General features: G+C 33.6%; 1 protein-coding gene across 1 annotated transcript; it reads left to right on the top strand.

Annotated features, from left to right (window-relative positions):
- Window positions 1–17,283: 17,283 nt before the first annotated feature.
- LOC134722990 (uncharacterized) lies at window positions 17,284–19,096 on the top strand. Its single transcript, XM_063586934.1, has one exon. The coding sequence runs from the start codon at window positions 17,284–17,286 to the stop codon at window positions 19,072–19,074; it is 1,791 nt and encodes a 596-aa protein (XP_063443004.1). The 3' UTR covers window positions 19,075–19,096.
- Window positions 19,097–19,124: the final 28 nt, after the last annotated feature.

Here is a 19,124-nt window from a genome sequence, read left to right as displayed (position 1 = left end):
GTGTTGTGATATGGCTTGATGTAGAGGCAGACGGAGGTCTGACAGTAACGAATCCTGATCAAGCGAGATTTCGGACTGACCAATCCAACCTAAATTACAACCTTTTGCTGGTCCATAAAGCTCAAATGACGATATTTTAGTAAACGATAGCAGAGATGACACAGATGTGTCAATATATATAGGAAGATGTGGTATGAGTGCCAATGATACAAATCTCCATCCAAGTAACAATTTATAAAGGTAAACCAATTTAGGCAAGGTACGGCCTTCAACACGGAGCCTTGGCTCACACCGAACAGCAAGGCATAAAAGGACCCAAAAATTACTTATAAAAAATTATAAACGAGAAGCGTAGTTGAGCCGTTAGAGAAAATGGACAAGAACTACATACAGACAAACAAAACCTGGAGATACATTATATATAATATATTTTATGTGAAAATGACAATGAGAATGATGGTCGTAGTATGAACGTTGTGAGGTCGTAAGAAGAGCGTGTTAAGGGCGGCAAGGGCGTGCTAGAATCGTACTATGGTCTTGAACAGCGTGGTGTAAACGTGGTATAGTCGTAGTGGAAGCGTAGTTGGGTCGCGGTGAAAACGTGATGGTCGTAGTGAGGTCGTAATAACGTCGCTGTGAGATCGTAGTGCAGTCTCTCCGAACAGAATCACGCTTTCGCTACGCTCTCGTTACGATGGTACAGCGACATTTGCGATGTTACTACGACCTTAGTGCGCTCTCACAATGCTTCTACTACGACCTGATTTCGCCACGACCGCACCACGATTGTTTCGAACATGTTCAAAGTTGGCCACGCTCATCACGATCTTGAAGACCTTACCACGACCGTGATACGACCTTACTGCGATATACACGATCGTACTACGATCATCAAATTTGCATTTTTTTCATAGATCGTAGTGCGATCGTGGCCTAGTGGGACTGCGGTATAATGCGGGGTTCGCACATTGCCAATTATTGCTATCGTTTGAGATCAGACAGCGATACGACACGAAAAGTGAAAAAGTCGGATTAGTATCTGGAATGTCCTATTATTGTCTGAACGCAGTCGTCTAAGTTCGTAACAGATTCCTACTGGTCGGGAAGGGTCCGAATAGTTCGGCAAAGCACCCCGACAGTTAGGTGCGTCCCGTAACATTCGGGGAAACTCAGCCTATTTTGTCTAGTCGGAATACAATCGTGCCTATTTCGTGACAGATTCTGCTGTATCGGATCGAATTCCTAACAATATTCTGTGTATTCGGGACGGTGTCATGAAGAACGGGAATGATCCGGAGAAATTTTTCATTGCTGTTTTTCTGCCGATTGAGTCCAGATTGCATCCAGATCTTGTCGATTGCAAACCGTTTTTGCCGAAACCGTTCCGAAACAGTCCCGTTATTAATTCTAAATTCGTCAAGGTACCCACGTCAGAGTACCGACAATTACAGAATACAATACGACTGAGACCAGACAAAGCCGTTTGCAATGCGATAGAGCGGACCGTGATAGGATTACGTTCTGACAGTACCTGATCATCCCGAGTATGCCGACAGTTTTCGAACGGATAACTTCCGTCAGTGTCCGTTCATATCTTGTCACTATCTGATATCTGTCGGATTACATTCGGTAGAACCGGGACGCATTCGTGACAGACTCGATCGAATTTTACTGGCGAAATATACAGATCGGATTAGAACCGGATTTAGAACGGGATTATCGGGATAAATTCGCTTGGAGACGGTTGAATATCGACGCTTCCTGAAAAATATCTGATTGTTGTCGTGATTAATTTTTTTTTTTTACAAATTTTACACATTGCGATTATTGCTCCCGTTTGAGATCAGACAGCAATACGACACGAAAAGTGAAAAAGTCGGATTAGTATCCTCAATTATCTGGAATGTCCTATCATTGTCTAAACGCAGTCGTTTTAGTTCGTAACAGATTCCTACGGGTCGGGAAGAGTCCGAATAGTTCGGCAAAGCACCCCGACAGTAAGGTGCGTCCCGTAACATTCGGGGCAACTCAGCCGATTTTGTCAAGTCGGATTACAATCGTTGCTATGTCGTGACAGACTCTGCTGTATCGGATCGATTCACAGGATCTTGATCAGACTTTTAATAAATTATAATCGGGAATGGTCGTGTCAAGGACGGTAGTAAAAATCGTGAATGTGTGACCCCAATTGAAGCACGTTAATTTTGGAAAATTTCAATTTCAACTTGAAAGTTTATGCCTATTCTTTCTGACAGTTCTCTTAAAGTAAGTTTAAAATGTAATTATAATATTTACTTTTATTAAACAGTTATGACATCTTATTTTTATGCACAGCTCTGTTTCATGCATACTTTAAACATATGACAAATTGAAACCACAACAGATAATCCATGATGTGCTAATGCTACTTAAAAGAGAGGCAAAAGATACTAGAGGGACATTCAATCTCACAACAATTACAAGTGGAAAGTAGACTGACAGTACCATGGCTAAAAATGATAAATAGAAACAGCACACATAACACTAAGAAAGCTAAAACAGTGCAACACGAACCGCACCAAAATCTTAAGGTTCTGCGGAATGGCAAGCAGATGCTACTCAATGTGTGACACCACCATTTCCTTATTTTAGTAATAACCCTGTAAAAAGTCTGATTCGGTAGGTCACATTCGCAAAAAGGTTAAAAGTAGACGGGTTTGTAGTTATGACATTAGGAACAGTAAGGTAAGATTGTTGTGCGTAACAACTACTTAATATATCGGATGATAAATTCCAAAAGATGATAGGGTCTAATTGTATGTACCCCAGTACTGAAGTACACCAGATTTAGAATATAATTATCAATTAAAACGAAAACGAAAACCAATATGTAACTTTAAAAAATATATCTTGATAAGACTGAAGTGTATGACAATTCTTCTACATACTCTCTACATAAATATATCGTTATATATGTCTTCCAAGGGGTTTCGTTCCTGAACCATTTGACTCAAGATATATTTAATGGCATTTCGTCACCGTTTCTGAGTTGACATGTTTTGTCTACCTTTTAATTTTTGTATGGATATCATGGATTCTAAGCATTTGCATAATCATCGTAGTCCATTGATTGATTTAAAGCCTTTACCTTAGTTTTTACGCGTTTTTACCGTTTGAACATACTCAATTAGCAACCCTGGCCTAAATGAACGTAAAATACTATTCACTTTTTGAAAAAAGGAAAAAATCTCTTCTTCTCTGAAACGGCTTGGTCAATTGGAACCAAACGCAATGGTTATTCATGTGGTATCTTCTATATTCGATGATGCTTGTCTTTTGTCTTTTTGTCTTTTTGTCCCTTTTTATCTATTTAGTCACATAGTTCACCCTTATTTTTACTGTCACTATAAACACATTAATTTTTGCTTGTTTTTAGTACTATATTTTTTTGCGTATTTTCATCTCCCAAGTTGAGTGTTTATCTTATCGAGTTAACATGACCCTACTTGTATAATCAGCTATTTTTTAAATTCATAAGGAGGAATATTGGATTTTGATATAATGCGTATAATAAAGATCACCTTGAAATATTTTGCATTATCAAGTGACCAACAATCTGTGATGTTTCCTGACCATTTTACCCCAACATAGTTCAATATGATCACAATGATTGATGACGTCATTATTGATAACATCGTCCAATGATATTTAACTCGGTTCATCATCTTCCACATGCATAAAGGCAACAGTAGTATACCTCTGTTCAAAGGTCATAAATCGATGAAGAGATAACAAATCCGGGTTACAAACTAAAACAGAGGGAAACACATCAACTATAAGAGGAACACAACGAAACAACAGAAAAACTAAAGTGCAACAAAAAACAAACGACAATGCAACATACATATAAACGAACTATAAGTTAACAACTACCATTTTCTTAACTTGTATAGGTCATTTTAAGAAAAAAAAGGTGGATTGAACCTTTTTTTTCGGCTAACCAAGCCCCCAATTTTAACGCAATGTTAAATTTACCGCTAAAATGACATTACATAACAGGAATACGTAAAAAGGACGATGAGAATCTTTCTTCTTAATACTCAATACAAAAAATAAATAAAGAATAATATATAGCTGGCTCGTCTCGATATTTAACTTTCGAAAAATAATAAATGGAAAAATAGTAAATACTAAACTCGTTCAAAGGGTATCTACACGTCTCAATCTTCAAAATCGCTTATCTAAAAATACTACCATCGCTAACATTTTTAACCAGAAAAATCGTGGTTACCCTTCTATTGATAAGTGTCATGCCAAAAAATTACTTACATGTCCCCGTCTTTCCACCAACAATACGGTAAGGTCGACATTTTTAAATAGCCGCACATTTTCTTTAAATTTTTAAACTGATATAACTTGAAAAACAAATAGTATTATTTATTTATTCACATTAGAAGTAGTAAATAAGCAACCTGGTGAATCTCATTCAAAGTTTGTACGATCACGGAAAATAATTGAATTAAACTGGATAAAAAAATTACAGACTGTCTACCCTCTCGGTCTTAATGATAATCATGATGATATCATGGGAATTGGTAATATACCAAGAACCGATTCTGTTAACATTTTGGTTATAGTTTCTAAAACTGTTCGTAAAATTCGTGCTCATGGTCGTAGAAAAAATCGCAATCAAAGAAAATTTCTAACCAATCATACCAATATTTCGGACCTAATTTCAATTTAAAAAAACAACGGCAGACATTATCTGTTAACAAAGCTCTGTTCATTACCGGTTAATAAGTTAAATAAGATTTTGGAGGATTGCAACACAATTTCATATAGCAGTCCTAAGTATGAAATCGTTCAAAATATAATGGCATATTGTTATTCTAAACTGTTTCCCAAAATTGATCGCTCTGAGGATCATAAAAAAACATTTTATTAAAATAAAGTATGTTAATAAAGGTTTTGATTTTGTAAATATTGCCGGTATTTTTAACGACCATTCTGTTAAAGAACAAATTCCTGGATATTTTGATAATACTGAGCTCCCTCTTATTTGTTATATTTACAAGAAACCTACCCGGAAATATGTGTTAAATTATAACCAATTGTGTAAAGATGTTAATATCAGTGCAAATATACCTTCTTCATGTCATTGCAGTAATTCCAAATACATTTGTGGACCCATTTCCAATGCTATAACAGGAGATCTTAACATCGTTCTCGACCGAGAGTTAAAATCATTCCTCAGTAAAGGACCAAAATATCGTCCCCCGTCAATTATTAATTGGAATGAGTGTCGTAATATCATCCACGACTCACTCCGTACTCTACTTACTGTTTGAAATGGATGAAACAGGAAAAAGCTGACAAAAAATCTTTGGACTCTTTTTTTAATTCAGTAATGAACATATTTGATATACGTATTCAACTTTTTAAAGTCCATTTTAATCTTAACAACAACCTCAATACACCTATTTCTCGTATCAAACATAAACTAAAAGAACCAGCATAGGAATTCTTTTTTGTCCCGGCCGAAAAAGCTAATAATATTATCATTGTTTGACGTAAATTTTACATTGAGTTTCTGAAAAAAAGAAATCATCAATTCACCAACATTCCAACTGACTCCATTTTCAGAAATCGACATCTGTAATAAACATAATTTTTTAGCTACCTCTTTACAAGCAGAACCAAATACAATGAAAGTCCCTACTATGTATTGGCTTCCGAAGTTACACAAAACACCTTACAAATATAGATTTATTTCGTCTTCAAGCCATTGTTTCATTACTAAATTGTCTATCCTTCTTACCAGTACACTTGGTACAATCAAAAACCCGATAATAAATTGTTCAAATAAGGCCTTCGAAAATAGTAGAGTTAATTACATTTGGAGTGTCAAAAACTCGTTTGAAGTACTTGATAAATTGCATGGTTATATTGGTGATTTTGAATCTGTTCATAGTTTTGATTTTTCCACCCTATATACCACATTGCCTCACATTCTCATTTAGAAAAAATTCACACACCTAATTAAATGGGCAGTGAAAAAGTCAGAATGTGTATATATATGTTCAAACTCTTTTCGGTCATTTTTTAGTAACAATAAACAAAAGAACTATGTCAATTGGACATGCTTTGATACTATATATTTCCTAGATTACATTTTTTTTTCGCTTTGGAGATTCCGTATATCACCAGGTTATCGGTATTCCAATGGGGACTAACTGTGCACCACTTATTGCAGACCTGTTTTTGTATTGCTTTGAGTTACAATTTATGAAAAAAAATCAGCAAAGACCCATCAAAACAACATCTGATACAATCATTTAATTATACATTTAGATATTTGGATGATATATTGGCTCTCAATAATGACGACTTCAGTATGTATACTAAAGAAATTTATCCTGTTGAACTTACTTTAAATAAAGCTAATACTAACAATGACTACTGACCTTTCCTCGATCTTGATATCTATATAATTAATGGAAAGCTTAATACTAAAATTTATGATAAAAAAGATGATTTGTCATTTCCTATCGTTAATTGTCCATTTTTTTTAGATGGTGACGTTCCCTTGTCACCTTCTTACGGTATATATCTCAACTTGTACGATTCGCTCACGTATGTAATAACGTTTTAGATTTTGACGAGAGAAATTCATGTATTACTGGAAAAAATATTACACCAGGGTTTTCGATATCACAAACTAGTCAAAACATTTACTAAATTTTATCATCGGTACAGGGACATCATTCGTAAATAAAGCCCAACATGCAGACTTCTCATACGTTCAGGTATTTCACATCCTATCTTTTATGGTAATATTCTTTATAAAGCACAGCAATGTCAGTATTCACCTCAGAAGCTAACAAAACCTTTAGATAGACTTGTTAAGAAAGGATATAGTTACGATACTGTTGTCAGGTCATTAAAGATTGCATATTTTGGCTTTAATATTGATTCACTTATAGGGTCTTTGCATCGGAACTAAACAGATTTATTGAAAAAAAACAGTTGTTGGTATGACACATGTTATGTTCTTCTCATATATGTTATGATGGTATGATACTAAACCCCTAACGGAAGGGATCGTGCCTGATATTCATATGATGAAGACATACTCTTTCAATCAGTTTAATTGAAGGCTGGAGCTGGCATGTCAGTTAACTGCTAATAGTCTGTTGTTATTTGTGTATTATTTACATTTTATTTATTTTCTTTTGTTACATCTTCTGACATGAGACTCGGATTTCTCTTGAACTTAATGTGCGTATTGTTATGTGTTTACTTTTCTACATTAGCTAGATGTATAGGGGAGGGGTTGAGATCTCATAAATATGTTTAACCCCGCCGTATTTTTAGTTTCTTGTGTATAATTTGGAGTTTAGTATGGCGTTCATAATCACTGAACTAGTAAATATATTTGTTTATGGGCAAGCTGAAGGACGCCTCCAGGTGCGCAAATTTCTCGCTGCATTGAAGACCTATTGGTGACCTTCTGCTACTGTTTTTTCTGTGGTCGGGTTGTTGTCTCTTTGACACATTCCCCATTTCCATTCTCAATTTTATTCTATTATTGCCACAGTTAAAGATGACAATACAATTTAATGTGATGAGGTATACTGAAATATAAATTAATTAGTGTTTTTTTCCCTTCAAAACAGAAATCGGAGATTCATTTTATAAAAATGCAACAAAAGAAAAAAATGGTTATTCAATTTCACATTCAGATATAATCATATTCATGATGTCTTGTCGCTCATTAACTGATACTTCGGCGAGTGCTTGAATATCATACATCTAGTGAACATAAAAATCATTCTTATTCTATATTTGTTTCACCTCTGAATCATTTTCTTGATATTAATTAAAGAATCAAGTTTAAGGCAAAGCATAACAAACAAACAATTTATTTGGAATTAAGCCACTGTTCACTTTGAATGACGAGGTCTGACATGATAACAGAATGCCGACATGATTGATTTAACTGACAAATCTGTGAACCATTGGTAGCAATGAATGCTCAAGTTTCTCAAGGTTAAATCCTACAGAGAACGAGGGCCATGATCCCCAAATACGTCGGGTCTTATTCGCATCATCCCCTGCATATATTTTTTTATCAATTTTCCAATTGATCTTATGTTTGTATTGTTATTTAATATTTAATGTTTCAATTCATTAGTAAGCATCAAAAGATTATCATATTTAAAAATGATAATTCAATGGACGTGCGTTTTAATGATTAAGATATAATAAGTGTATGTGACAGTATTTTCTATATGCTATTTATATGTTGTTTGAATCGGAAAACATCTGTTCAATAAAGTAAAATAAAATATTGTATCGGAACAGAAAATAATGAGTTACCGGGAGCACCTAATCCTATGAAAGTGTTTATCTTGTTTATAGCCTGTTGTATTTAGGGTAGAAAACTTTAAATTCTGACATGCAGAGTGAGGGAGAATTTGAGACATAAAATCAACGTTCTGAATATACATAAAATTCCACATGACGTAAAGCAAGCAACAATTAATAAAGCAACCTTTTAATCATGTATTCCCCGTAACCGAGTCGAGTTTAGCAAACTTCCAAGAATGTTTGTACCAATGCTCTCATCTGTATTCTAGATGTATCTACAGATATAAATATCTTTAAAGAATGCAAATGTTTAATTTTATTTTTCCTTTGATTCAAATGATGCTGAGATTCAATTTCAATAGCTTGTAATTCCAAACATGGTAAGTTAACTAAAACTAAATATAAAATAGTTCAGATTGTGATATTTAGGGGTGTTGGTGGCAGTCTATTTTATTTAGGGTTGTTTTCGGTTGTTGTTCTGAATATGAATCAGATATTTTGTTTTCTCGTACGCATTGTTTTACATTTTGTCATATCGGGGTCTATTATAGAATGATATGCAATATGTGTATTTCTTATTGAATGCTTAACGGTAACCTTTTTGTTGTCTTGTGGATATTTGTCTCGATGCCAATCATACCACATTTCCTTATTTTATATATCATGTATAATGGTAACAGTTGTCTAGGACTTGTGAAATACTAATAATAGGAAGTAATATGTTACTAAAATAGTAATTTTCCACGAAATATCATTGCATTATATATTTCTATATCTCAAAACCGTAAGTTGTCTGTAATATCTGGTAAAAGCATATAATAAATCTTTGTGTAAACTGTGCATCAGTTTATACTTGTTTGATGTGTTGTTCTTGTATTGCATTAAGGTTATTAGAAGATCTTGGTTATCGTTATGTACTTGATGTAAGTAATTTTCCATATCTTGGTTAAGTCCCAGTCCACTAGACCACGATCGCACCACGCTCATCCCGTTCTTAAATCTACTCAGATTGTGGTGAGGTCGCGGTATAAGCGACATGAACATGTTAATTTTCGTTGTTTTCACGATGATACTACGTCCTCACGTTTTCACCACGCTCTTTCTACGATTTTCATGATCCTACTATACCACGAGTTATCCGATTGCAGCACGATCTTACCACGCTTCTACTGCGATTATAGCATGTTCTTACCACGATTATATAACGTTTATACCACGATCTCATTTACGTTCTTAGCAATAACGTAAACATCATGTTCCGTATCAATGCGGTTCCGATCCTTCTATTTCTGATTAATACGTAGATTTCTCGGAACAGCACAGTAATGCCACCAAATCTACCAGAACACTTGGGCGTGGTGGTAGGGGTAGATATTGAGGCTGAGGGAGCTCTGATAGAAACGAATCCTGATCCAGCTGAGATGTCGGACCGACCAATCAAACCTGAATCACACCCTATTGCTGGTCCTCCATCAAGCTCAAATGACGATGTGTCAGTGAACGATATCAGGGATTACACAGATGTGTCAAGCATGGTTGTGGCGCCGTTATAAAAAAAAAAAAGATCCAAATAACAAACAAACAAACTTAACCTTGAAAGCTTTTACATATTTTATCATTTTTTTATGTGAAAATGACAATGAGCATGATGGTCGTAGTATGAACGTAGCCAGGTCGTAAGAAGAGCGTGATAAGGACATGTCGCGTGTTGGAATCGTACTATGGACTTGAACAGCGTGGTGTAAACGTGGTATAGTGATCGTTGAAGCGTAGTTTGGTCGCAGTGAGAACGTGATGGTCTTAGTAAGGTCGTACGTAATAACGTCGCTGTGAGATCGTAGCGCATATAAGCACGCTTTTGCTACGCTCTCGCTACGATGGTTTTGCGACCTTTGCGATCTTACCACGACCTTATTGCGCTCTCACTACGCTTCTACTACGACCTGATTTCAGCACGACCACACTACGATTGTTTTGAACATGTTCAAAGTTGGCCACGCTCATCGCGATCTTGAAGACCTCACCACGACCTTGATACGACCTAACTGCAACCTACACGATCACACTACGATCGTCAAAATATTTTTCACAGATCGTAGTGCGATCGTGGCCTTAGTGAGACTGCAGTATTATGTACCGTCAATATGAATTGTTGGACATCTGTGCAAAGTAATTTATCAGAATTTGACTCTAACATTTGATATTCAGATATCTGATAGAGTTGAAACTGTATATAATTGGCAGTGCGTAAACTATTCTAGGGATGGCAACGAGTACTCGAGTACTCGGGTACTCGATCGGAAGGCTGAGTAATCGAGTACAGTTTTAGTACTCAGATACTCGTTTGCCTGTTATACATCTTCAGATAGTTCTCTTCACACTTCCACTCATTTTAGTTCTGTTGAAATATATAAATTTATGTGCGGTATGCGTATGAATTTTCGGATCTATTTTAGTCTATTGTTTAACAATAGAATAAACTAGTTATGCAAATTAGTAAGGTATATAATAGATGGAAAACGGGTTTTTAAGTTTATCGAAGGCTGGGCGGTGACCACTCGACTTGCAGACAATTTTTTTTGTGTATTGTTAAACGTGTATATATCAGTCAGGGGCATTACTTAAACAAGTAACAATTAAAATTACCTATACAAACGATGTTGAAAACGAGGCTAATTTAAATATAACTTATATAAGTTATTTGTCTGAATATTATTTTTATAGGTGTCCAAGAATACAGATTTTACTAGCTTTAAATAATTTTCACAGTTATCTGGTTATTTTTCCCTTAATATATAAAAACTAATTCTTCAGAAACACTAATTAACTTTCCGACGCACTTATCTTTCATACCGACGATTCTGAAATCTATGTTTCTATTAAAAATTAAAATAACTCTATTAAGTAATTTTATTATTTTTAAAATAAAGAATTACTTATATAAGTTATTAATTTTTTTTAACTTGTTTAAGTTACGCCCCTGACTGTATATAGTATACTGATTGTAATGTTTATTTTATAGATTTGATATGATGAAGTGTTTACGCAGAGATGTTTAGGACATTATTATTTGATGAAATGAAATGAAAAGACATTTATAGAAAATTGATTACTAGTTGATTGTGAATTATGATGAATAAATAGAAATAGTCACCGTGCCTGTTAGTATCAGAACTATTTTTGTCTTATTTATATACATATATACAATATGAGTCAGTTTAGACTAGAAATTAGGAGCAGAGTTGTACAAGAAAAATAGAGCAAGTTAGCACATAAATATATTATGTTCGTTTGAACATTGTGAATTAAAAACATAACGGATAATCCCCTTCGTAATACTAAATGAAATCAATTATCAACATACACATATTTAGCCTGAGACTTCTAATTGTTTCCGAGGGAATGTTTTCATGTTTCTACTTATAATAAAAAATAGAATGTTAAACAGTCTTCGTCTGAATTTGTTGACCATATCATATTTCTAAATTAGAACAAAATCAAAGTCAAAGTGACCTGCTGTGAATTCTACGCAACTGATTAGAGACAGGGTGTTTGTACACGAATCAACATTTTTATGGATTAATAATTAACTCATCACAAGCCGTAAAAACTTACCTTTGTTTGTTAATCAAGACTTCTATGTTAACTTGATTGGAATGAGATTTACATCTAAATTAATTTAATTACTCTGTATTTTGAAACTTTAGTATTATTGTTTAATTTATAATTTAAAGATAGGCGAAAGTACGAGAGCGGCATTCAAATCCAAAAGTCGAAAATAAACTGACAACAACAACAAAAAACACAGAAAAAGTACAAGTAATTTGAAGTCCACTATTTTTGTTGACAAATAAATGGACAATTCGTATTATAAAAAATACCAACTCCTTAGGAACAGATGATACATATATTGTCTACTTTGTCGGACATTTCAGGCAAATATTTTTGAATGTATTTGGTTCATGAACACGTACACACACAATACTTGCTATCTTGATAGAGGTTATTGTAAAAACGGCGGTCGGTAATTCATTGACACACACAAAAAACCGAGGAGCAATCTATGTTTGTAGTACGTTTGACTTTCGTTAATATGTTCAAGAAAGGTGATAACAAAAACACTGCATCCCACCTAAAATCTTAACTTTTCAATAGACGATTAAGATTCATCCGAGTACTCGCGAGTACTCGAGTATTATGACCAAGTATCCGAGTATTACATTTCAAATCTTTTAACATCCATACAGTATTTACCAGTGACCAATTGCAAAAGACCAAGATAAAAACGATCAAAGGTCAACATACGGCCTAAATCAGGATTTTTGGATATCACTTGTTATGTTTTGTTATAGAGAGTTATATCATGTCTTGCAAATTCTTGTTCTTTTTAAGTGCGTAATTACATTTACATGTATACTTTGTATTAAAACGAAACGTAATTTGATACTATCATGTTCGTGCTTTGTGCATCATCATAAAAAGATAAAATAAAAACATACCCATAAAGGTTGGAAAATTAGCATTGGCATATCTTTTATTGCTTTTCCAGCTTCTTTAAATAGTTCTACTACCTATAACCATAAACAAAGTGTTTTCACAACATTTCATGGTCATTAGTTTATCTCAATAACATAAGTAAATTTACAAAAAAGAAATGTTTTCTTTGATTGTGAAATCACCGAATCTGTGCTCTTCTTGAGGAACATGACAAGCGCCATGTGTGAAGGAGAATCTGCTCACCCTTTCGGAGCAGCTACGATCATCTTCACTTTTTTTAGAGATTCGTGTAACTCGGTCTTCCATTTTCTGATATATCTTTCGTGAACTTCTTTGTCTTTTCCAGGTTTATCATTTTTAACTAAAGCATTGTAAATCTAAGACAATCTTTGTGGTAGAAACTCAAAGGAAACGAGCTGTTTTGCCTTGCTGTTAACTCTGTTTTTTGCACAAAACTCTTTATGTACAGAACATATTTGTATAATAAGGCAGGGGTTACGTGATATTACTAGACAACATTTAATGATACTCACCAAGCCTATTCTTTTTCTCATTATCAGCAATATCTGCAAAATTATTATCTGAAATAAAATAAAAAATATCACTTGCAAATGTAAATCGTTGAAAAAAAATTGGAAAAGTTATGTTTTAAAAAAATTCAACATCAATTCAGTGGTTCATATGCAAATGGGAGAATTTCTTTTTTTAAATCAAATTAAAGTTTCCTCATTGCTTTAAACTTTTTACTTGTGTAAGACAGCCATGGACATCATTTTTTTAATAGAATAAGTAACTAGCAGATTTGTAGTATCTTTTATCTTTGCAGATATAAAGAATGCTTGAACTAAAGGCGACAAGGGGTCAAGCGAAGTTTAATTTATGATAACACAAAAATTTAGGGAATCGCATGAATGCATAAAGGATCGCTTCGAGACCAGACATGAAGACATATTGGGATAGTTTTTTGCTTTAAGTGCATCACTTTCAATGCGAATCCGCACTAGTCAAAACAGATGATCGATACGAAGTGATATTCAAACGCTTTATCGAAGACAAACGTACGATACTATGGCAATAAACGAAAAAAGATAAAAATTCAAAACAAACAACGACAAACAAAATCATATTAAGGAGTTCAATTACTCGTCTTGTGATAAACGTAAATATATATCCTCTTAGTATTTGTTTTATTTTTAGATAACCATCCAATACTTCTTGTATATAAAAATTGAAAGATGTGGTCCAACTGACAAAGGGACAGCTCTCCAACAGAGAACAAATGACGGTGAAGTCATTTTTTCTTAACAACATATCGGTTTGCAACATAATAATTTTTTGTTTGCCAAAGGTGCAAGTTATCAGTACAATTAACATATTGCCCCCGTATTGCAGTTTTGTTTTGTGTAGGTGTTTTTTACCATGATAGTTGTTCCACATATCGAGCCAATTAGCCATTTCGTTGATGTTGTGTCTTCTCTGAAACGGTAGTAATACTAGTAATACCTGAAAAAAATGTATATAAGAACTGCTATATATATAAGGATAATTCGAAGTAAAACCATAATTATGAAATAAATGTATTCAGTTCTATTGACTTTTATAATGTGGTAGATTTTAAAGAATAAAAATAATGGGGTGTTATTCTATAAACCATAAAGAATACTGTAAGGTAAGACTGCTCAAATATAAAAAAAGAAGATGTGATATGATTGCCAATGAGACAACTGTCCACAAGGGACCAAAATGACACAGACATTAACAACTATAGGTCACCGCACGGCCTTCAAGAAAAACTTTCTTCAAGCTGTTCATTCTTATCTATTCATTACAGTACCCATTTTATTATAAACACTACATTCCACAAATAGATTCCGTTATACTTTGTCTCGTTATAAGTGAATGATTATGCAGTAACCCAAAAAACTGTTTATATTCTTAACTGCATACCATAGTGAAAAGCACCATTTTCTGACATCTCATCAACCTATTTACATCACCAAACTCTTTTACATAAGAATATAATTTTAGAAATACGTAGTTATGTTTTTAGAATGATAAGCAAGAGTTAAATAATCTAGGTAGATTATCCATATTTTAAAAGGTAGCTTTTTTCTCTTCGATAATGAGTTTTGAATATTCATGTGGTTTCTTTATTTTTTCTTTGAATTTTAGCGTCGATTGTTCAATTACACACTCTCATTCATCGTAATAATGCGTAATGATACATCAATTGTCGATAATTTGCTTTTGAAATTATATTGGTTGTAGTTGTAGTAGGCTTTTGTGATATACATTCAATTCGTAATCATTGTCATATTAAAAAGTAAAATTAAAAAAAATGAACTCAGAGGAATATTCAAAACGGAAAGTCCCTAATCAAATGGCAAAATCAAAAGCTCAAACACACCAAACGAATGGATAACAACTGTCATATTCCTGACTTGTTACAGACATTATATTTATGTAGAAAACGTAGATTGAACCTGGTTTTACAGCTAGTGAAACCTCTCACTTGTATGACAGTCGCAACAAATTCAAATATATTGACAACGATGCCTGAACAAAACACACAGACATAATACTAGTAGGTAAAAATGACAAATATACAGCAGTCAACATTGTGTTATAATCTTAATCACTAACAAAAAACAACAAAAAAACGTGTTGATATTATATTGCAAATTTAAGATGTTGAGGATTTTTTTTTTCATTGGAAGTCAGATTAATTTCGAATAAGAAAAATTACTATCTTTTTGATAATATTGTTCTAACTACAGATGTCGATTCATATGAGACGGTATCCAGTTAATTCATTTTCTTCCAAATGCAACATGCAAATTGCATAATAGTATTTTTCGTATCATCAGGCAAAACATAATTTAAAAGGTTATGGCAACCTTATTATCGAGCGACATATAAAATTCTTTGTCTCAATAAAGGTGTGTGAAAGTATGTGTTTTAGTTATACTCTTCCTATATAAAGAAGAATCCATAGAGTTCTGGACATTATAGAGTTAATCTTGTTTAATAGTTTGAGTATTCAGTCATATTTATTTATATAGCCGTGACTCACATGACCTACAAATAATTATGTATGTTCAAACTTTTACTCTATAAATACACTAAAGTTACCTCAAGCCTAAAAATAATTTTAAAGTTTCATAGTAACCATATTATCGGACAACAGATAACGTTTTTTATCTTAATAATTGTGTGTAGAATATTTTACGATTTATAATCGGTACAGTATAAGAAGAATGCAACGAAACCTGGACAATATATATAGGTGGATATTGTTTTTATTGTTTTAAGGAGTGCATTAACATTATGTAAACGTAAGTTACAAAGCTTGATATTGTCTTAGTAAGGTTTCAGTTAACACCTGTTGTGATGGTGAATTAAAGAAGGAAGTAAGAGATCCATGAATTATATTATACCATGGTTTGAAAACTGTCCAATTATGACCTATCAAAATCCCAAATTTAACTGATCTTCTTTAACATCAGGGTTGTTTTTAAAAAAAAAATGTTTTCGTTCCTAGTACCACAGTGCATGTGATGTTTTAGGTTTCTAATATCATTTTGGTGTGTTTCTGAACATTTGATCATTGTATTTTCCCTTTTATACAAATATAATTCGTGATGATTAAAAAAGAGGGACGAAAGATACCAAAGGGACAGTCAAACTCATAAATCTAAAACAAACTGACAACGCCATGGCTAAAAATGGAAAAGACAAACAAACAACAGCACACATGACACAACATAGAAAACCAAAGAATAAACAACACGAACCCCACCAAAACAACTAGGGGTGATCTCAGGTGCTCCGGAAGGGTAAGCAGATCCTGCTCCACATGTGGCACCCGTTGTGTTGCTTATGTGATAACAAATCCGGTAAATTGTCTAATTCGGTAGGTCACATTCATGAAAGGGAAGGGGATTGTAGTTACGACGTAAGAAACATATCCGATATCATTTGTAAAAGTGTCCATCGAATTGTTTACCAAAATGTAAAAAAAATCGCAAAATCGTCCGGAAGAAGGATGTCTACTAATATCTAAGTTTGAAGATAGCGAGTAGTCCACACAATAGCATGTTAGTAAAAAATATATATCAAACTTCTGACTAGACTGGTATACTGGATCATATTTTGTTAGCTTACAAATTCATAAATTTGAAGCGTCTATAGAGCTTTTTTGTTTATAAAAATTACGGATTAATTGGATAAAAAAAAATTAAGTTTGTGAAGTTTTTTTAAGGGGATGTATTCTAATGTTAACATTTCATATGAAGAGTTTATACCCTTTTATTGTAAAAGGATAGTAACATAAGCTTCCCAGAACATCTAGTGCTTTTATTATTATCTACTAAAGACTTACGGTATGTAATCAATTTTTTTGTAGGTCAGATAAGTGAATATTTTTGGAGACTAAAAATGTCAAGTTCTAGTGAAGATATTAATAATGACTCAATAAATATAAATGCACTTTCAACAGAAACATTTACAAATGAAACAGGTGAGCCTGAATTAGTTGAAAAAGATGATTCGCTCACATTTCCGAAAGAAATACTGAAAGATTCATCAAATGAATTAATTGAACTCACAGCATCAGAAATGCAGATATATGGTGATGAAATAACTGATGAAGGATATTTTGAAATTTATGTCTACTATGAAGACGACGACGATTTTACAATCAAAACATTGTTACCTAAGCTCGGAGCCGAAAACATTCGTTATTGTTGCTCTGAGTATCATGGAGTTCCAGGAAAAACGACGTTTGAAAATTTCAAAAGCCTAGTACAGATATCAAGGAAGGTTCTAATCGTTATTTCAAAAACTTTCACGGAGAATACAATAAACGCGTTCCTGTTGGAGGTTTTGTTTGACTTTCATATCAAAGACAATATCATAACGTTGATAACTGATGGAACGATAACAAAAGATATCTATTTCATCCGACAAACAAACATTATTTACCTAGACGATTCTGAATGGTGGAGGAGATTAAAAATGGAGATAACCTTTCTTAATCCAGAATTTTGCGCTATATTGTATACTGGAAAAGTTTCAAATACACTTTTTTTACGAGGACTTTGCTTTGATAATTTCGAATATGATGTGTATGGACTTTTAGTTAGAACAGAGAAAAAAGTAATTAAATTAGATATGCAGCTTTATTTAAAACATCTAAATTATCATGAACAATATAACGTAGAAGAAATGTGTGGTCAATGCAAATCATTGCAAAGCCCCGACACAATTGTAAGCTTAGTTTTTGGTCCTCAGTTTTGTTTTGAATCTGACATGTTAACGTCAGCAATACGAAGAAACATCGTTAAACTTTGTGAAGATATAATGGATGCACATTCTTTTAAAGTGAATTGGTTATGTGGAACCAGCATTCGGGGGAAATATATTCCTAACCTTAGATTTTTTACTGCTCATTTACACAATGAAATACAGCATGCTATATATAATGAAGTGGCAAGACGCATTGAAGAGCCTTGCTTTCCTCAGTATCAAATTATCGAGGAAAGAATTAAATCGTTCGAAGAAGTATGGGACGAAGAAAAATATCCGCCAATAGATAAAATGGCTGAAGCAGGATTTTATTTTGAATCAAAGCCCAATAGAGCGCAGTGTTTTTTCTGTGGTCTCAGCACTTCTACATGGAATAGTGCAACCAATCCTTTGGCAATTCATTCCCGTGCAATACGAACTTGTACATATTTACTAACTAAATGCTCCCCTGATTCTTTCCCAGTTGAAAGTATTGTTATTCCTCCACCTATCGAGGATCGTCTAATGAATTTTGATGAAAGAAAGGCTTCGTTTTCAAATTTTAAGTATTCTGCGTGGGCAGTTATAGAAGAGGACAGAGAAATTATTGTTGATTGTCTTTCTGAGGCTGGTTTTAAGTATTCTGGGTTTGATACATGCATTAGTTGTTTCAAATGCAAAGCTTCAGTGACATATGAAAATCCTAGATTAAAGCCGTGGATTTTGCATGCAGTGATATCACCTTCCTGTTCCTTTGTATTGTCCGTGAAAGGGAAAGAATTTATTGAAACCGTTGCATCAACAATGGACTTTAGTATTGACCCAGAACCAACTGTTGTTACTTTTCTACTGAAAGTGTTTGATGGAAAACACAGAATTGACTGGAAAGAGCCAATAACAATTACTATGCCTCTATCGGATACTTCAGAATTCAAATTATAAGATCCGAAACACCGATTTGTATGCGAGCATTTTTTGGTGAATGTAATACC

The sequence above is a fragment of the Mytilus trossulus genome, chromosome 1 (genome assembly GCF_036588685.1).
Source record: "Mytilus trossulus isolate FHL-02 chromosome 1, PNRI_Mtr1.1.1.hap1, whole genome shotgun sequence".
Classification (NCBI taxonomy): domain Eukaryota; kingdom Metazoa; phylum Mollusca; class Bivalvia; order Mytilida; family Mytilidae; genus Mytilus; species Mytilus trossulus.
The sequence above is the reverse complement of the archived record's forward strand: the minus strand, read 5'-3'. Positions and strand labels throughout refer to the sequence as shown.